The sequence below is a fragment of the Hibiscus syriacus genome, unplaced genomic scaffold (assembly GCF_006381635.1).
Source record: "Hibiscus syriacus cultivar Baekdansim isolate YM2019G1 unplaced genomic scaffold, ASM638163v2 tig00110206_pilon, whole genome shotgun sequence".
Classification (NCBI taxonomy): Eukaryota; Viridiplantae; Streptophyta; class Magnoliopsida; order Malvales; family Malvaceae; genus Hibiscus; species Hibiscus syriacus.
Window position 1 is genome coordinate 397,862 of NW_024062627.1, and position 21,388 is coordinate 419,249.

A 21,388-nucleotide genomic window follows, 5' to 3' on the forward strand; every position below is an offset into this window, starting at 1 on the left:
TGATTGATTGAACATAATTAATTTTTGATATATGAGCTGCCAATACCATTAGAGAAGATTAATTTAGCATTTTGAGTGTTTAAAATACAAATTTTTGAATTATAGGGCAGAGGGAATCAATACCCCCTTGAAGGGGAACCGATTCCCCCTTTGAATGGGAACCGATTCACTCCTTGAGGGAATCGATACCCCCAATGGGTTTTGGATATATCATGGCCAGAAAACTCATTCTCTCAAAACCTTTCTTATTTCTTAAACGTCGTTCATCCTCTCTTTCTCTCTAAATCTCCATTTTTGCCAAAATCATCAAATACAAGTCGAAATTAAATCGTTCTTCAACTTCTAATCCTTGCAAACAACATCACATTCTCATAAAATCCAAAATTTCAAGGTATTATTTCAAAATCATCTATTTCATTGATTTTTGAACTTAGGACTAGTTTTGATTAGTTCTAAGATAACATTACATCGGGCATTGGTTATGATGATTTACAACCAATTTCGTCAAAAAAACACTCATTTTTTCAAAACTTTTTTTCGAAATAAAAAAATCGAAAATTGTTGTTTTAATTGATGTTTTTGATTCAATTAAGTTTCCATAAAAACTATACGTATTATGATTTTCAAACATCATTTTCCAAATAGTTTTTCAAAACATTGCCCTTTAGGATTCGGTTTAGAGAACCTTGAAATATTGAGAACTCATTTGAGTTTTGGGTTTGATTATATTGCATACATGTGTTTAAATTTACAGGTTGCATATTCTATTCTGATTCTTAAACCATGTCAAATCCTAAATGACCTAGGATATTGTCTAGTAGCTCAAGTCAAAATCGACCTCTTATTCCTCCACCCAATCCAAATAACCCAAATATGACCATTATGAACTCTTGTTTCAACGTACCTGGTTGTGGACAAGATCTATACCATATGCACCATACTTGTTTTGAGTCATACAAAATCTGGGAAGAGCATATCCCTTCGATCTAAGATATAGAAGATACTGTTAGAGTATACCCAAAGACCAATCATATGATGATTGTAATAATACTTTTATTTACCGATTTTATTGAATAAAGGCATTGCCGCTATTATTTTCAATTATATATATGTGTTTAACATAAACTGGAAGATAATAAAGTCCATAAAATGACATAGTTGTTATTATTAAAAGATCCCTAGTCAAGTATTATTATGGGCATGGACAATAATAATACGCTCAAGACTAACATGTTATTGATTGATGACAACGAGTTGTCATTGACATAGAGATGTCAGAATTAATACATGATTATATTGTTAAAGAACAATGTATTGGATTGACCCACCATGAGTATATGTCTTGGATTATTATGTGACAGTCATAACATTGCTCATGGTGATGACTATATGTATGATCCTCAGACTTGAGATCAATACTATCCCAACATATATTGTTGTATGTTTTGATGCCGCTAAACAAGCTCTGTAACTGGTTGCTCTATAAAGACTGTTATTGAATATATCTCAATATATGTAGTGGGTGTGTATGATTAAGATATGATATGTCCTTCCTACATAATAGGAAATATATCATAGGCCACTTGATTGAGTAAGACTGGAAACGCATGATCATGCTCGAATAAGTTGATATGAGATATCATAAATTATTCGTTAATTAAAGTCTACTCTATAAATCAAGAAACAATAGATGGGCTATACAAGTGTGACTATTCCAAGACTTGTGCCTATTCTAGATATAAAGGACATAAGGATATAATACATAAAAGAGTTAATCACCAAGATGATATGTCGAATCATATTTTCTTGTAACTTAGGTGACAATAATATATTGCTAGATGTCACTCATTGTATGTAATATTAGAATTGTTCTAATAATTACTTCTAATGTTACAAGAACCTACATGGTCACACCCTAAGATTGAAACGAGCAAAAATGTACAATTTGTTGTACGTTACTAAAATATATCTAGAGTTAATTAAGTATATATATTTTAATAATCCTGAATATTTAATTTCAATTAATCAAATATAGATTTAATTAATTTGAAATAATAAAATCTCTGATATAATTAGGGTAACTTGGATATAAAAGGATTATTAAATTCCAATTAATTAAATATAGATTTAATTAATTTGAAATAATAAAAAATCCTAATATGACTAGGGTAACTTGGCTATAAAAGGGTGTGTTAGGTCTAGCAGCCGTTTTGGGGAGAACACACACAAAACCTTCAGCCACTTTCTCTCAAAACTGTTTTGGGGGAAAATAAAATTGCTCTTAATCGGGTGAACTGAGTAGAGGTCGAGACGTGATTTCGTGGAGGCTTACGATTCGAACCGATCTACACCACCAAAATTCACTGCTTTCCTTGCTGTTTTTCAAGGAACCCGCTGTAAGTATCCACATCTCTTCCTCCCGATTTTAGTTTTTCGTACTTGGATCGCTGGTGAGACCGTTGAGTTTTGTTTCCACTGCGCCATGGGGTGCGCCGACGGTCATAACAGATATGAACTTCCAATATCTTCCTACTCTTAAATCCTAGAATTTGATAAACTCTTTAAACTCAAACATTTGGTTTATCATCAATTAGTCCGCATTTTTCTATTCCAATGTGGTATGTGTCCAAAACGAGCGCCGATCTAAAACTATAGGAATTTGATCCTATCTTTTAGGACAATTCATTTTTATGACTCCGGCACAATCGCTACCCATTTTGGACTAGATAACTCAGGTTTAATGAAAAAGAGATGTGGATTCACCCTATAAGTCTAAGGATAGTGAGTACCATAAGAACTCATCGTGATAGATTCCTTCATTATTTGATCTCTTGGTGGTTTAGACCATCTGGAGGTAGGTACTTCTCCCTTAGGAACATAGATATATGGTGGATATATTGTATCCAACATAAAAAAAATTAATCTACCACAAATCATCTTTAGTGAGTTTCCATAAACATTGTTCCTTCCAAGAATATAAAAACCTTGGTTTATGGTTGTCTCTTTAGTAATTTGTTTATCAAACTCGATCTTTGGGTCAATGGTCCCGAACTCAGAACTTTTAATTGTGAAACATTTTGATGTTCATGATTGTTTTATTTTGGGTGTTGAATTGTTGGATAATTGGATATTTGAACTTACATGTATATATTTTTTGATTTTCACTTTCATTTTGAGCTTAATGTTTATTTTGCATCATTTACATATTAGTTGCATTATGACCAATTTTTTGCCATTTCACATTGTTTATGAATATTGAATTATGGAACTAATGGCTAATCTTTCTCTTGATTATGATCTTAGCAGCTTACGCTATATTTAGTTATCAATTGGCTAATTGTTTTTCAAAAACTTGTTTAAAATATTTTAAAGGTCTTTTTGATTTAACAAAAAGGGGGAGAAATATTAAAGTGTTTTTAAAGGGGAGAAGTGTTAGAGTAAGGGGGAGTAATTTCAAAACTTGATTTCAAAAGCTTAAAATTACTAAAATGTTTTGTTATATCAAAAAGGGGGAGATTGTTGAAAACATTTTGATATTTCGATATAACAAATTAAGATAAATGAATTTTAAGATTTTCCAAAAAGATTTTCTAAGTATATTCGATATAATTATTCGAATATCAAAATATTACTCAAAATCTTTCAAAAGTCATTTTTAATCCTTACTCAAGTGTAAAATTAAGTTTTAATCTTAAAATTATTTCAAAATAATTTTACAAAGTATTTCGAACTGTTTCAAAGCCAAAAATTCCAGAATGTCCAGAGGGAACCGATTCCCCCCTGAATGGTTTTGCTCAGAGAATTTCTAGTATGCTCGGAGGGAACCGATTCCCCCCAGGGGTATCGATTCCCCCCACTGTTTAACGGTCGAATATTTGAATTTTACACTTAGGGAACCGATTCCCCAGGAGGGGTACCGATTCCCCTCACGCTCCAAGTGTTGTATAATGGTTTTCACACTTAAACGGCTGCAAATCAAGCAAATCAATTTTCCTAATTTCATTTATCATTTTGCAAGAATTCACCTTTTACCTTTGTGCTCATTTGTAATTATTTTTAGTGTTCTTTTCTTTTTCTAGAATTGTGCAAACAATCTACCTTGTGAGGATTTCCTTGTAAGTTTGCAAATTTGTAATATTCTCTTTGGGAAAGAGTGTTCTCAAGAATTGAGGTATATTCTTGAGGGTGTTGTAAGGTTATCTCTTTGGCCTCAAAGAAAGAACAAATTAGTGAATTTGTTGGAAATCCTTAGTGTGGATAGCTAAGGTAGTGGACGTACTTTAATTGAGAAAGTTGAACCACTCTAATCGCTGTGCAATTACTTTCAATTTTCTGCAAAAGCTTCCACCAAATTTTTTAATTGCCAATTCACCCCCTCTTGGCCAATTTCGTCAATCGATTAACTCAACAAACTTCATATAGTAGGTATACGGGATCCACAAAACAATTATAGTCTTGATATGTATGCGAGCAAGCTACTATCACATGAGAGCATGGATACTTCAGAGCTTGAAAAAACCCGTAGTCGCACGTTCTGTCCCGTAGATTTACTCTTAACGACATAGCTTCAATCCCTTGAAGAGGTCGCGATAACTCTGTGACACGAAACATTTCATGTCTTCTAGAGAATCTTGTTACAAACATTTCATTTGATGTAGCAATTTTTTTTTTTTTGTAGATCTGCAACTAATCTAGGGTGATAGACATGATCGCCTTGCATCCAGGTTTGAATTTGTCCCCCGAGCTTTGCTAAAAGCGCCCCCAAATAAAAGATGTAGTTTTTACCAAAGCCGCTACAGGTAAGTGACGTGCATCCTTTAAGGTTGAATTGATTGCCTCAACCAAGTTGGTCGTCATGTGTCCATATCGATATCCACCATCATATGCGTTCGTTCACATTTCTTTTATCGATGAGGCTGATGTAATCGTATCTTTCCTCCTTTTTCGCCCGTAAATCTTCAAACGTTTGAGGAAGTAGTTCTTAACCTGATCAAAAAATGTATAACTTACTAACTTGTTTTCTTTGCAAAATTAAAATGATCGAAAGAAAACAAACTACATCAGTTTCACTTACCCATGCATACAATTAATTGACACTCATCATTGTTTTTGTACCTTCCATGGTTGTTCGCAGCAATGTGTCGGAGCAATACCTATATTGGACAAAGGGTGGTTTCCACATTAGACCCAAAGACTCCATTACTGCTTTGATCCCAGCTCCGCGATCTGAATCCGCGATCTGAAATGACATAGCTTTTTTCCCTCGTGATAACATGAGCACGTAAGTTTCGGAGGAAAAAAGCCCAAGAATCTGTATCTTCTCCTTCAACAAGAGAAAAAGCAACTAGAAGAATATTGCGATTGTCATCTTGGATAACTGCCAATAATAATACTTGCTTGCACTTTCCATACAAGAAAGTCCTGTCTATCTGGACCACAGGCTTGCAATATTTGACAACATTAACGCACTGTGGGTAAGTCCAAAAAACACGGTAGAATTAGCATCGATCGCGAAGAACTCGATCATTATGGTATGCATAGGAGGTTTCGAAGTCCACAATTATCCAGGATTCAACCTCCACACCAGCCTAAACAAGCCTGAAAGTTCGTTCTAAGATTCATCTCATTCGCCATGAAGTTTGACAATGTCATTTTATTTTGCCAACCAAGCTTTTTTATAGGAGACATTGTACACATACTGCGATTATATAGCTGAAATCAACACAACAACAGCTATATGAGAGCTTGCTTTTACCATGGGCATGATGACTTGGCATATCACTTCAGAGTCCAAGTTGGGATGAACTTGGTTGACCCCTCCAACACAACATGTGTGAGGACCATTGTATATTGTTAGTTCCCATCTGTTATTTTTTCTCTTCCTCTTCGATACGTGAACCGTCCAATTGCATCCGTTTTCGCGTCAGACACAGTAGCATACATATTTTTGTATCGCGGAGCGGTCGACTCTCGATTAAACAGAATTACGAATATTGTAATTTTTATAGCCATCATCGCTTCTTCTTTGCTTGAAAACTCCATGCCTAAAGATAACTCACCATTATTTATTGATGAGTAATATCTATAGTTACCGAGATGAGACATATCCGCAAATTCTGGCCCATACATTGCACCATAATCAGCTTCATACATGTGTACTGGATGGTCAGCTTGTGCCACATTTGAGTGAACTTCATCTACATGTCATCGGAGTTGAATTGCGGTGATTATGGGTGAATGAATAGTCCAGTCTCAGCACCATCCGCACCAGGCTCACGAAGCGGTTCTTCTGGTGGAAATGATTGTTCCTCCATGCTCTCCACATTTAGGTCAAAGAACCTACTACTTTCACGTCTTCCCTTTGAACTAGAAGGCATATCGACATTGATATCGAAAAAGCTCGCAGTGGAATGCCTCCCCCTGGAGCTTGAAGCCATCGTGTCAAATGGAAACTGCACATATTGTTACGTCGATGACATCTCCATATTAAGGTTAAAGAAATTTACAGATAAATGTCTTCCCCTTGAACTGGACGCGATGTTGCCATACGGATTGTTCGTGGACCCACCTCAGTACATATCGTAAAGAGTTGCGGATAAATGTCTCCCCATTGAAGTTGATGTGACGACACCATGATGCGGATTTCCCATTATAACGTTAAAATCATTACACATTATTGTAGTCGGGCTGTTAACTTGTTCAGCCAGCCCATAATGGGAGCTTAATGACTGACCCCGAACAGCACACACTTGAACAAACTTTGCATACATCTCAATATCGGCGTCTGAATAATTACTTTGAGAATCAACCATCATTTCAACATCATCATTGTTCGATAGTTCGAATGCTGTATAAGTTAATGACAATAATGATGTTGGAAATATGTACTGCAACGACGACATTCTTCTACTACTTCCAACATGAACCTTCCTCGAAATCTTCGTTATCAGCTCCTCAAGAGTTATGTTTCTCTTGAATGTTATTTTAATACGCTCATTTGATATGAAAACAACGCCAGTTTCATCTTCTTGAATTTCTCTATCATAATAAACAATAGTTGAAAGTCGCGCCATTTTTAGAGTTTAAAAGTGCGACAATATTATATATGCAAAAAAACAACTGAAACAAACCTGATTAAATAAATAATATATGAACGAAAATATAACACAATAAATTTTTTACACATGAACGTAAATAATTTAAATAATCTTGCACCGCAAAAATATTTCGTCGTATGCTCCGCTTTCCAATTTTACAAACACATAAATTATTGAAAACAATTATATATACAATAATCATATAAATTATAAAAAATAATATAACAAAATTATCTTATAACGAAAGATCGAACGAACTTCTGAATCAAATATAAGAGGATTATCGGATGTTATTTACTGGTTGAAAGTATTGTTGGTGAGAGAGTTTACGGGGAGAGAGCTATTTATAGCCGAGAGATGATGCTTTAAAGCCGAGAAGTTTGAGTAAATTATGCAAGGCGTGGTCCCTGCACCGTCCCTTGCATTATGCATGTCAGATAATTGAGTATGTGATAATTGAAAAGCATGTCCCCTGCACCGCGCTATAACCCTATGTGGAGTAAGGCGCATCCCAGGGGCCGCGCTATAGCCACGTGTATCCAACTCAGCGTAAAGCGCGCTGCAGGGGAGCGTCTTACTGCAAACGGTGTTAGATCGGGAAAAATAATCTAAATAGTGCTTGACAGGAAAATATATAATATATAGGTGATATATCGGGAAAGCGCCTCAAAAACCCACTATTTTAAAAAATGAATTTAATATTTTATAATTAATTTAATAAAACATCAATTATATTACTAAAAATTAATTAAAATTTAAATCACTTAAATCTAAACCATTCTTAAACAGCCCCACATAAACCCAATTCGAAACAACCTTGGCTTTTTTATTTGACAACATTCTGGAGCTCCGTTCGCCGTTCCTATCTATCCCTACATTTTCTCTAATCTGTAAAGCCCAAGCAGTAGGCGCACCATAGCAACCGCTCTCTCTTTATGCGCATTTAACTTCCCCTCCCACTTTCATGGCCTTCCCTTCCACTTTCTCGCTCTACTCTCACCCCAAGGTAATTCTCACGCGCTCTCCTTTTCAAAATCTGGTTAGATGGTTAGCTCACTCTTTTTTGTTCATTCGTTTTGTTATTCCAAGGTTATTCCGAAGAAGCAGAGGCTTGGCTTGATGCGTTGGCTTCGGACCACGGAACCTGGCGTGGTCCTGATACCGCTTGGTTTATTACTACGGGACGTGGTTCGAGGTCGAAGAGATTGGTGGTTACAGCAGCGTACGGTGCAGAGGGAGGCGCAAGGCGGCGCGTCTACAGACAGTCGCAGTCTCAGCAGCCTCTTGGTACTGCTCCTGTGAAGCGGATTGCAACGTATGTGGTGCCCGCTGGCGTTTTTGTCGCTGCTACTTTCGGTATGGATTTTCGTTTCTGTTCTTTTTTTTAGCGGATGATGAATTTAGAAGGAAGTTAACTGATTGCGTTTTTGTTTATAAATTCACGAAAATTGTCAATAATTACGATGCGGATGTCGCCATAGTTATAACTGTTACATTTGTTAGTTGCATTTGATTTTTAATCCCATATCAGCATTTCTTTAGTCTTAAAGCAAATCTTTGTCAATTCTTATACCTTACTTACAGTTGCTTTCTGATGCGCTACGCATATGAATGGCATTTTGGAATGCCCCTTTTCCTTTTATTAAGATTGCACTGTAACTTGTTGGGCACGTTTATGTAAGTGCAGCACATATTCATTGTTATGTTCATCCTATGTGTACCTAATTGATATCTTCAGCTGACAGTTTTATGGAAATTGGTGGAAAAGTTCCTTGCGCCGAATCCATCAAGGTCTTCATCGGGGGAAGCTAAATCTCCATCACAAGGAGTGAAGTGGTCTTTTGGTCCAGGAACAAACCTATTGTCTGGAATTGCTGCTAAGATTGAGAGACAGTCAACGCAGACGCTCAATGAATTTGCCAAGGAACTCAGGACATTCAACAGTGTTGACATGTCCGGTATGCTGACTGAATTCTTGAATAGATGTAGGCAAGGGAGTAGCATACTGCTTAACATTTTTGATTGTAGACTATTTTCATAGATAAAGTAAAACACCTATTTTAATCCTATTTAATTTTCGTGTTGAGTTTAATGATGTAACAATGATCTGAGGTGCAATTAATGGACAGTAAAAGTAGTCTTTTAGAAAATTTTCTTTATGGTGTCATTGCTTTCATTCCTTACCGTTGCTACAAGTTATCCAGTTGGATTTAAGGTGCAATATATTTTTTATCACATACAAATTCATTTCATGTGAATGAACATGATACACCTTATGTTACATTTTTATTAGGACGCAACTTTGGAGATGATGGATTATTTTTTCTTGCAGAGAGCTTAGGTTACAATCAGGTTATGCTTCCCTAGCCTTTATTTGACCGTGTTCTACGATTTTATTGTTGCCTATTATTATGATTGAGGTTTTGTACCTTATTTCCTGTTAGATCCTCATTGTCACTGTATTGTCTACAAAATATTCTATATCATTATTGAAACTTTGAAGCAAGCATTGACGCTCCTGGTTATACATTCTCTGAATGAACACTTCTTTTCAGATTGTCGAGGAAGTAAGTTTTGCTGCTAATGGCATAACAGCCACAGGAATAAAAGCCTTTGACGGTGTTCTTCAAGCAAATATGGTATTGCAAACACTTAATCTTTCTGGAAACCCCATCGGAGATGAAGGAGTAAAGGTCAGACTAAATTCTCCTTGATATAACTGACAACATAAAATGGTTAAATGATCCTGTCCTGCAACATTGAGGGATATGTTGCCTATATTTAGGTACCTAATATTTATAGGGATATATTGTCTCTATCTGGAGATTCCTGTTTCTTTTGTATTTCTTAACAGTATTTTATGGTTACTGAATTTTCATTCTTATACAGTGCTTTATCATTTACATTCCTAGATTCCCGTTTCTTTCATATTTCTCAACAGTATTTTATGGTTACTGCATTTTCATTCTTGCACGGTGCTTTCTCATTCACATTCCTATAACATTATATTGGTAAACTCATTTATGTGGCTTGTATTTCTTTTTAATTTGATAATGTCATAATGAACTACAATGGGATGGAATCACATACAAAGGTAGAGACTGCTGCATAAATTGTATGGATGTTTGAATCCCATTGGATATTATGATGTAGTTGGGTGCATGTTAAACATAGATTGAAGCAATATTGTACTTCCTACTATATGCTTTCCCAAACAAAAGGCTCCTAATATTTCAAATGGGAATACTACATTGAAATATATGTTAAATGTTGTTTGTGCCAATTTTCGGCTATTTACATTTTTGCTGAGAATTTTGTTAATGTTCAGGTGAATATTTCAAGTAATCTATGTTTGCCTGCAGTGCCTATGCGATATTTTGGTAAACAATGGTAGCATTCAAAAGCTCCAGCTAAACAGTGTTGACTTAGGGGATGAGGTTAGCGTTCTGTTAATATCCACTCTGATTTCCCTGGAATTGATTTGTGAACAACTGAAGGCCTTTGCAGTTGAGATGAACTTTAATGCTGAATCGCTATTCTATGCAGGGTGCAAAGGCAATTGCAGAGTTGTTGAAGAAAAATTCAACCTTACGTGTCCTTGAACTTAATAACAATATGATTGACTATTCTGTAAGAAATTGCCTTACCATTTTCCTTATAACGTTGCTTCAAATTCAGTTAAGCAAAGTGGCAAACTTGTTTATTCATTTATTCTATGTTCCTAAATGAATGGAGATAGGGATTTACAAGTTTAGCGGGAGCTCTTGTTGAGAATAACACTATCCGGCATTTACACCTAAAGTAAGTTAAAGTCTTCCGGATTCTGTATTCTACAAATTTCTCAAGTTTCTTATGCAACAGGTTATGTATTGGGAGGCTGGCAAGTGTGCCTTCTATTCTTGAACTGTTTTGATAGAGCAAAAATCTGTTTTTCTTCTGGTACATCTGGATTATTTTTCCTTTTTAATCAGCATCTGAAAATCTTTCTGATCTGACATAATTTTACTGTTCAAGTGGTAATTATGGAGGTGCTCTGGGGGCTAACGCATTGGCCAAAGGTCTGGAAGGGAACAAGTCATTACGGGTACATTTCTTATTTACTTCCACTTCTGTTTGTTCTGACTTCTGAACTTACATGATGAAAGTCCAGTGGTTTTCACACCCTTAATGTTATTTGTGCTGGCATTTTAACATTACTTCTGGTACTTAAGTAATGGTTTGGAGCATTAGAGTCCTTTGTGTGTATTTGATGAAATGCTGTTGTGGTTAGAGCAGTGACGCTTGTATGCTTAGGTGAACGGAAAAGTGGACAGAGGTAAAGAGGAGTGTGGAAAATTGGAAAGAAAATAAATTTTCAAGTGTGCTTAGTAAGAAAATGTGATGACAAGAGGAAAGAAAATAAGAGACAGATACAAGTATATGGATATTTATAAGATTATGCATTTTTTGAAATTTTAATCCCCCCCCCCCAATTTTTTAAACTCTACAAAGCAACGCATTGAAATAATTAGTTTTTCTTTCCATTTTTTGTTTGTGCTACCTAAAACTGTGTGGAAAGGGGAAAACATTTTCTTTCTATTTTTTCTCTAGTTTTTCATCATTCCATTTTTATTTACACTATAGCTGGCAAAGCTTAAGTGTTCAATAAAAGAAAAGTGAACATAATTTTGGGACATCCAAAGAAGGAAAGAGGACAAAGAAAATGAGTGAAACGGGTATATTCCATTTGTTCATGGATCTATTATACAGCGATTGTATTACCTTCAGGTTTTTTCAGGAACTTCATTTGCATGGAAATTCAATTGGTGATGATGGAGTTCGCTCTTTGATATCTGGTTTATCTTCACATAAAGGTTTATATTTTGTTATATTGAATCTTCTCTTTTTGGTGTAGTCATTGGCTTGTATCCTTCCTGGCCCATTGCAGCTGTTTGTCTAACAAACATATTCTTTCTAGGAAAAATTACCCTTCTGGACTTTGGGAACAACTCAATTACTGCAAAAGGCGCTTTTCACGTCGCGGAATATATCAAAAGGAGCAAGAACTTGCTATGGGTGAACCTTTACATGAATGACATTGGTGATGAGGTATTCGATAAATTAAACACAGTCAATATGCCAAGTTTTTCACTTGTAGTTTTTACATTTATAAGAGTTAAGCATGGGCAACCAATGAAGAACTATATATATATATATATATATATATATATATATATATATATATATATATATATATATATATATATATATATATTACTGGATATGTTCTATGTTGGACCTTGTTGACAATTATGATCACAATGAATTTGAATGCCAACACTTGTGTAGAACCTTGGAGTTGAAATTCATTGATACAAAGTTTTGAAAATTATCAGGGTGCAGAAAAAATTGCTGACGCTTTGAAAGAAAACCGTACAATAACAACCATAGACCTGGTGAGAAGAGAATACTTCTTTAGATTATCTTGTAAATTATTTTGGATATTTAATTAATTTTTGGGATAAAACTATATTAAGGCAACAATTTGTTTCTAATGTTCTAGGGTGGAAATAATATTCGAGCCAAGGGGGTTGGTGCGATAGCTGAAGCCTTAAATGATAATGCTGTCATTTCAAATGTGAGTCCTTTCATTATGATAATCAACTTCAGCTTCCCTTTAGGCCTCCCTTTCTATGCTCCATTTGGGATACATGATTGACTTCCATCTCTTTTTTCTTTCCCCTCTTCAGTTGGAACTTGGTTATAATCCCATTGGAGCAGATGGAGCAAAGGCTCTGTCTGAAGTTCTTAAATTCCATGGAAACGTGAGAACACTTAAGCTTGGTTGGTGTCAGGTAAACTAGCATCCATTAATGTCTATAAAAACTGATTTCGTTGATCTTTTTTTATGTATAATAATGCTAAAGTGCATCTCTTGTAGATAGGACCAAAGGGTGCAGAGTTCATTGCAGATATGTTGAGATATAATAATACCATATCGATTCTGGACTTGCGAGCAAATGGACTTAGAGATGAAGTTTGTCCCTGCAGATAAACTCCATGTTTTTCATTAGACTACCATGGGTATCGAATCTTAATTTTTGCTTTATTGTACACTATTTTGTAGGGTGCAGCCTGCCTGGCTCGCAGCTTGAAAGTGGTTAACGAAGCTTTAACTTCACTTGACTTGGGATTCAATGAGATTAGGGTAAATTTTGTTTTTCGTTGTTAGTATATTTTTTTTTCATTTCTTGACTTTCTGCTTGCTGTGTCATTTGACTTGCTGGTCTATGTAGGATGATGGTGCTTTTGCTATAGCTCAAGCACTCAAGGCCAATGAAGATGTCACAGTAACATCGCTCAACCTTGCGAGCAACTTCCTTACAAAGTTTGGGCAGGTAATCGTTATTCCTCGCCTAAAATCTTCAATTCCAATCCAACAAATTGTGGCTTTTTTCACCATTTCCTTCAGCTAATCCTATTTTCATGTTCATATTCCTTCATTTTCTGACCTGTCTAAACTCATTGGTTTTTCTTCATATCGTACAGAGTGCATTGAGCGATGCAAGAGATCATGTTTACGAGATGAGTGAAAGGGAAGTCAACATTTTCTTCTAGGAGTTGTCTCTCAATTGAGAGAAATAGTTATTTCGACAATCAGATTTTTGGTTTATTCTTCCTTTTGTATGTGCCAGTGAGAATTCCAACTTTTTTTTTTTGTTTAAATTATTCAGCTCTAGCCACTACAAGAGGTACATATGGAAAATTTTGACGCACAGATCTGCATTTTAGCTTCAGTAATGACATTTTTGGTCCCGAACATAGTTGTTTACAAGCATGAAGGGCTGTAATTTGTGGATTATAGTAGCATACAGTTTTCTTCCTCTTATTTTAGTGGACTTTTTTTCTTCTTCATGTTGAACAATTTAAACATGTTTTTCTGTTCACAGGAGGTGTCTAAATATGATTTGAAGTTGTTAGCTTCACCCACTTGTACTCGTGTCGTTTCTTGTTATTTTTGTCATATTTTGTTTTTTACATATTTATATACATGTATTGGACATGCTAATATTTTTTATAATACCTAATTAAATTATTGTAATATTTTGAAAATAATAATATTAAGTTTTTTTTTATAATATTATAAGACTTGTAATAAAAAATTGATATTATTCATTATAAAACTTAATATTATTATTTTAAAAACATTATAATAATTTGGTTAATATTATTTATAATAAAATATTATTAATTTATTTACATTGTTGCAAGTTATTTTTTCTTTATCTCTTTTGTCAATTAGTTCAATTTGATAAAAAAACTAAAAAATTTGAGGCTAAAAAAGTTTGAAAAAAAGTAAATTAGTTTTTAGAATTATTGGAGGATAAAAATTATAATTTGACCTAAATATTAACCTGAATCCCTAAAATTTTGTAATCAAAATTGAAACTATAACGTACAATGGCAACCCAAGCCCCAAATTAGCAGTTACCCGGCCCAATCAAATCCAAGTCAAATTAAAAGTCCAAACTCCCTCGATTGCAATCCATCACCGGAAATGGCGCCATCTGCGTGTTAGTTGGTCTGTAATCAGCCACCCTTTACTTACGCCAAAACCCCAACCACCACCTTTCACATCCCGCGCAACGCCGGCCTTAACCTACACCCGCCTCATCTTCCTCATAACCCTTCATTTGCTCTCTCTTGCCTAATCCTCTCTCCGAAACTCATTTCCGTAAAAGCCCTTAGCCCTCTTCGTGCCTCGCATCCCCAGGATAAGTTTACCCTGAACCTATCCAAGGACCGAGCTATTTACGGCTCAAGGTCCCCGGCTCTAGCTCAAATTTATATATTCGATATAATTTTAATTTAATAATATTTTGATTTATGTAAAAATAAATATTTAAATTTAAAAAATACAAAAATTTATTAAATATTTAATAAAGTATGGGTCGAATTAAAGAATGATGAGTTTGTGTTATCATATTTTTGTCTAATTACAATTTAAGTCATTGTAAATTTAAATATTAGCATTAGAAATTGTCTTTTGTGTTTTGATTTTTTTAAATTTAAGGTGAATACAAGGTAATATTTGTACAAAGACTTTCAATTATTTAATAATGAACGCTCATATCTCTATATACGTACTTGAACTCGGGACCTCAATGATAACAACAATCTCTTAATCACTAAAGTCGCTTGATTCATGTTAAATTTCGAGTTTAAATACTTAATAAATCTTTTTATTTTTTTAAATAATCTAATATTTCAACTATACCAATATTTAATTTTGGCTCTGTCTGTGAACCTATGCCTGAGTTTGCGGAAGCTGTAAGTTCATACTCACTCTTATATGAACGTATTTGTAATGAATACGGAGCTCCGATGATTCATTTCCTATAGATTATTTGGGAGTATATGTGAATATTTAATCGAGTTGAGTCAAAATATTTTGAATTAGTCGAGTCTCTAGATTTATTTTATAACTCAAAGTCTCAAATATTATTTAAATTTTTTTTCGAGTCGACTTGTTGAGTTTCTATTTATTTAATTGTAAATATTTACAATGTTATGATACTATTTAATTCCAATTTAAATGGTTTTCTATAACCATATATGTTATACATATATATTTCTTCATATTTTTTTCATATGTGATATACATATATCATGCAGAATCGAACTTGAAAATCAAGCAATTAATTATTAAAAATTTCGAATTATTCGAATTCTATCTTATAACTCTACTCAAATTTAGAATTTTTTTTACGAGTTTACTCACCCCTAATTGGAAGAATTTGCGCTGGCAAAACTTGTTTTCAACTAATTACCCCAAATTTCTTTCAACTTCTTGATACTTGAAATCCAATTACATAATACAATCACTATGCGCTCAGTTTATTTTTCTTATTGAGCTCTCCATCAATGGATGACTTACTGACTTTTGGATTTTCACTACGGTAATTCAGCCTTTGGATTAGGGGTGTTCATTCGGTTAAAACGGTGGCCGATCGAATCGAACTACCTTTAACCGAATTAATCGAACTTTTTTTTTTATTTAATCGTTAACCGAACCGAACTTTTTTTTAAACATATTAACCGAACCGAATTAATTTCGGATTTCGGTTAATTCGGTTAATTTTCGAATTAACCGATTTTTTTTAAATTTTCTAATTTATATAAAAATTAAATGTTTTTAATTCAAAAAAAGTTTATAATTAATTTAAATAATATATAATTATAAAATAAAAATTTCATATAAATTTTTTAATTAATTAATATTGATTTAGATTTAAAAGTTATTGGATCTTAAATTATTAATTGAGTTTTAAATTGTTTGGGCTTAGCCCAAATGTTATATATAATATATTTAATATTTTTTAATTAAAAAAACAGTTTACAATTAATTTAAATAATATATAATTATAAAATAAAAAATTTATATAATTTTTTAATTAATTAATATTGATTTAGGTTTAAAAGTTATTGGATCTTAAATTATTAATTGGGTTTTAAATGGTTTGGGCTGAGCCCATATATTATATATAATAATATATTTAATATTTAAAATTTAATTTCGGTTAATTCGATTAATTAACCGAATTCGAACCGAAATAACCGTTAACCGAATTCTAAAAATTTTCTTAACCGTTAACCGACGAACTAATTCGATAACCGAACCGAATTAACCAAACTAATTCAGTTCGGTCGGTTAACCGAATTAGTTCGGTTATTTGAACACCCCTACTTTGGATTACTAGGGAAATGTAGTGTTGTTATGAAGGAAATCTTTCCTTCCCAAGACTAGAACCATATCGTAGCTTAATTGCTCTTAGAAGAAGTATTATTTAATTTCCAGAGGTATCTTGATTAAACATGCTCATGAATGAGGAAGGCTCTTTTTCGTATCAGAAATAAGTATTGAAAGGTTGTTGCAAAAGTGTCTTATACCTAATAATAAGAAAGACATGCAACTGCTTGAAAAAAATGATGCAACTTTAAAACTCTTGTCTTGTTCTTTTTTTAATCAAAATATGCCCTAGACCATCAGGAGAAGGGATATCATTATACTTCTTCTCCTGCCATGACCCAGATCAGAGTTATTTGACAATATCCCACCTTTACTAACAGTATCATGACTCATATTTGGACCATTTTCTTGAGATATCTACTGTCTTTTGAATTATCATCTCAATGGACATGTTAGATTTCAAGAAAACCTATGTTATCGACGATAAGCTAGAAACAAGACGAAAATATGTGGAGGAGAAAATTTCTGAAAGAGAGGAGCAAGATAAATATAACAGAGAGAATATACATTTTCTGGAAGTATTCCTGTGTATTTCCCATTCAACAAAGTTATCATATACTGACATTCTCAAGGGCTTACTGACTCAGCAGCCTTAAATAAAGAAAAGTAAAAGTGACAGCGTAACCAACTTATCTCAACGAACTAAAATGATCCCATTTCATCCTATTGTTAAATTGATATGTAACGACCTAAGATTCATGGACGTATTATGAACTAAGATGGTTAACGATATTGCATGATGACATGGTGTCAGATGTAGAATTCATTCCTTGAAACTTCAATGAACCCTGCGATGAATTTAGATCTTGGAATGAAAAATAGACTCATGCTTTTTTTTTTTTTTATATTGATTATAATAGTCTTACTCCGTTGTGTATTTAAATTGCAATATTCATGGCTAACGTTTTATATTAAACAAATATGATGCATTAATTTTAATTAAAATCTTCAGAGTTCTACATCAAGGGACTTCAGTAGAGCATAGGTGCACAAGTTGCTTTAGCATGCTTGATAATGCGAGTGGCTTCATCATACTTGAAAGATGTTATCATTCTATTGGTAAGTGCTGAACTGCTGATGCAACATGTGGTCCTAGAGTTAACAGTATATTCTGAACCAGTCTGTTTCTGACTTATTTTAAAACATGGTTTGAGTTGATTATGTCATACTTTATTAACTACCTACTTGGCAGAGCTGGGAAACTTTAATTAGAAATGGAACTTAGTCTGCAAAGCTCATGCAGTATTGTAGGGTAAGGGGTTGTTGAGAAAGTGGGAATGATTTTCTAGAAAACGGAGTCGTACAAATGTGTGAGAAGTAGGCAGTTCTGATAAATCATATCGTTGATTACTTTTTCTGGGAAACCATTGAAACTTAGCAGAGACATCTCGCTTCCTTTCTTGAAAACTGGTTATTATTGATCTAAAGTGTTCTTTATCGTGAAATACACAACCACCTCTGTAATTGAAATACAAACATCAATAGCATCGCTCACAATAACTTTATCACTTCTGGCTTCCTTGTCATGACATTCAAATAGGTTTATTCCATTCAAATGTACATGTTGGGATATACAGGGGAAAAGGAGCATGCGGTCAATGGTGATAATGATCACTAGTTAAGCTTACCATGTTAATCCCCTGTAATCATAGTAGCGTACAACAGGTTGAGAATGGTGGTTTTAATCTTTCAATCCAGACAAATTTATTTTAACTGCTTATTTCTTATTGATCATAGCTTTTATCTGCAATGATTGCTTTTGCTTCTATCTCAAACATTTCTTCATCCTTTTTTTCAAGTGGCCTAGTTTTTAAATTGAGCTGGAAAATGTTCAATAATTAACTGGAAAAGAAATATCTGGCAAGAAAATAACAAATCGCTCTTTTCTTGACAGCTAGTCATGTTCTTCCTTGTCTGAATGTTTGGCCCATTGTTGGCATTTCTCTGTGAATTTGGCTCAACGTACGTGTGATAGTTTGTGTTGAAGGTTACTTCTACCTGTATTAGGCTTTACTTGCAGAAGATTTCAGCTCTGATCTGAAACTTTAGAATTTTTGTAAAAGCTTAATATTTTCTATTGTTGAAAACAGGTATTTAACAATTTCTTGCACAATGAGTATGGAGGACCTGGAACACTGCTGGTGGAGCCTTTCACGGATATGTTTGTAGCTTTGAAGGAGAAGCAATTACCCGGGGCACCTGTGGCTGCTCGGTCGTCGCTGTTATGGGCCCAAATTTATGGCAATCATGATTGGGAGGTTTGGCACTCAAACTCTCCCAAATGATTTCCTCCACATAATTCATAACATTTTTTTCACATTATCATCACATTGTAGTTTTAGTTACTGATCAAGTTTGGAGTTTGTATGAAGTAGTGAGTGAAAGACTGGAAATCCTAATTTCATTTCAGAATATTGCAGTGTAGGTTCCGAGGATCTTCTGAACTAAGAAGTATACATGTGTTTTTTATTTCTTGAAACAGATTTCAATTTGGGAGCTTTGATTCCAATTAGAAAATCTCGGTTTCACCTTCATTCAATTGGTGAATGTCCATTTTCCCCATTTTGGGGTCTTCATTAAACAAAAGAGGCAGTTCATTGCCATTCTCAAAACCTAATCTACACCTTACAAATGAAACCTGAAAACAAATCAATATTAACTTGCAGCCTCTGAGATGCTCTGTAATGATGGCCGCCATGATTTTGACCTCATTGCAGCGGCACTTGCAGGTGTTGTCCTCGAGCTTTGTCTTTCTTGCTTTAGTTCCTGCAAAATTTAAAACAAGCACCTTAAGTGTTTAGGATTGAATGAGAATGGAACATGATAACTATTTCCAACTTTTTTACAGTTTATAGGTAGTATTCTATTTCTAATCTGATAGCAGATGAAAACTTTGTTGAACAATTTCATGATATCTTTTTCATATGATTATATGCTTATAGTATAGAGGGTAATACTTGTCTGAGAAGCCATATTCACAGGTTTCATAACTGGGAAGATATATGGAACATGACATTATTTAACATGCCATGCTGAAAAGGTTTATCTCTGGACACATGTTCATCAAATTGCACATTGCTGCTGGTTTTCCAAACTTGAGCTTACTCGAAGTCTTGACTCGAGAGTTATCGGAAAAAAATAGGATACTGGATACATACTTGGTCGGTGTTTTCTGCGTCAGAGTTTCTTCCTGAACTCGGGTTCTCTTGTCCATGCTGCTGCAACTTTTCATCGATTCCCTTTTCGTTTTCGCATGCTTCTTTGCTCTCATGACCTTCATGACCTCTGAAGGCACAGGAAACAGCAGTAAGTTAAAAATTCAAAGAAGATGGAAAGCAACAATCAGGTTGAAAAACCCCCAAGCTTCCGAGGAAGAAAGTGAAGAGCATGGTACCTTGAGAAGTGACAAGGCGATAAGCATGGCCGAGGGTGAGAGTTTCGGTGGGCCGAAGAAGCTTAACACGAGTGAAACGCACCGTATTCCGATCTCGATTCCCTTGCTCGTCCTCAGACACAGGCAAAGGAATGATGAGAGAAACATAATGACCCGGATTCATTCTCATGACTTCACTTGCCGGAATCGGCCAATAACCTCTCCAGCCGTCCGGACGGATGCTGTATCACCAGCGCCGCTGCATCTACGGCTTGACAATTCCCCATCTGTGTTGAAGAAGATGGAAGATTGAAGGATAAGGAAGAAGGAAAGGAGGAGGAAGGGTTAATAAGTAAGAAGCAGTCTTTTCCTACACAAAATAATAGGAGGAAGAAGCAGGCCTTCTCTCATTTCCCAACCAACTTTTTATATACCCTTGGTCAATTCCCATTTAAAATTGATGTAATTAACATAAACTGAAATTTAAAAATAATGAAATTGTGGGTGAGTTTAAAGGGTCAAGGGTTTGAACTTATAATTGCAGAAAGGTTGGTGTATTGTCCAAAACGAAAGAGAGAGAGATATAATAATAGGAGGATGCATGCGTGTGAGATTCCTTTGGTTGGACATCTCCACCGCCTTATCCGCGATATGCTGAGCAACACTCTACGCTCGCAATCATACATTTCTTTCATTTTTTTTCTTAATATCACTTCCAATCCTTTTCTAATCAACTCATAGTACGTACACTTTCACAGGGACAATTGAATTATAAGAAAGTAAATTATTTAACTTTAAAACAAATAAAACTTAAAATAATAATTAAATTTTAAAAATTTCATAGATTTTAAAATTCAAAATATTTTAAAAATAATAATTAAACTAGACAAATTTAAAGTTGAGGTTTAATTCTATTAATTCTAAAACTCACAGTATCTTAAAAACAATTGTACTAGAAAATATAAGAGGGGCAACAGCTTGCAATAGTTTTAAAACTACCGATAGTTTAAAAGGTATACCATCCAAGTTGAGGAGCAATTACACCTCCACCTATAACATAATTTCGTGCTTGAATATAAATCTTTTAAAAATATAACATTTAGCCACCCAATAAATATAGATTTCTTC

The 21,388-nt window shown here is 34.3% G+C and overlaps 1 protein-coding gene and 1 pseudogene across 1 annotated transcript; one reads left to right on the forward strand and one right to left on the reverse strand.

Annotated features, from left to right (window-relative positions):
• Positions 1 to 7,562: 7,562 nt before the first annotated feature.
• Positions 7,563 to 13,815, forward strand: LOC120219226 (NLR family CARD domain-containing protein 3-like). Its single transcript, XM_039216070.1, has 19 exons — positions 7,563 to 7,683; positions 7,990 to 8,103; positions 8,187 to 8,453; positions 8,843 to 9,055; positions 9,391 to 9,449; positions 9,653 to 9,790; positions 10,460 to 10,534; positions 10,644 to 10,727; positions 10,837 to 10,898; positions 11,112 to 11,181; positions 11,875 to 11,950; positions 12,055 to 12,185; positions 12,473 to 12,532; positions 12,640 to 12,714; positions 12,827 to 12,931; positions 13,018 to 13,113; positions 13,204 to 13,284; positions 13,373 to 13,474; positions 13,626 to 13,815. The coding sequence occupies exons 1-19, from the start codon at positions 7,563 to 7,565 to the stop codon at positions 13,692 to 13,694; spliced, it is 1,998 nt and encodes a 665-aa protein (XP_039072001.1). The 3' UTR covers positions 13,695 to 13,815.
• A 5,454-nt stretch (positions 13,816 to 19,269) lies between these two features.
• Positions 19,270 to 20,732, reverse strand: LOC120219365 (annotated as a pseudogene).
• Positions 20,733 to 21,388: the final 656 nt, after the last annotated feature.

Bases quoted from the DNA above. Each gene is read 5' to 3' on its own strand.
- LOC120219226 (XM_039216070.1), top strand. From the start codon at position 7,563: ATGTCCCCTGCACCGCGCTATAACCCTATGTGGAGTAAGGCGCATCCC. The intron at 9,791-10,459 runs GTCAGACTAAAT...GTTTGCCTGCAG, and splicing joins TCGGAGATGAAGGAGTAAAG to TGCCTATGCGATATTTTGGT. The intron at 11,182-11,874 runs GTACATTTCTTA...AGGTTTTTTCAG, and splicing joins AAGGGAACAAGTCATTACGG to GAACTTCATTTGCATGGAAA.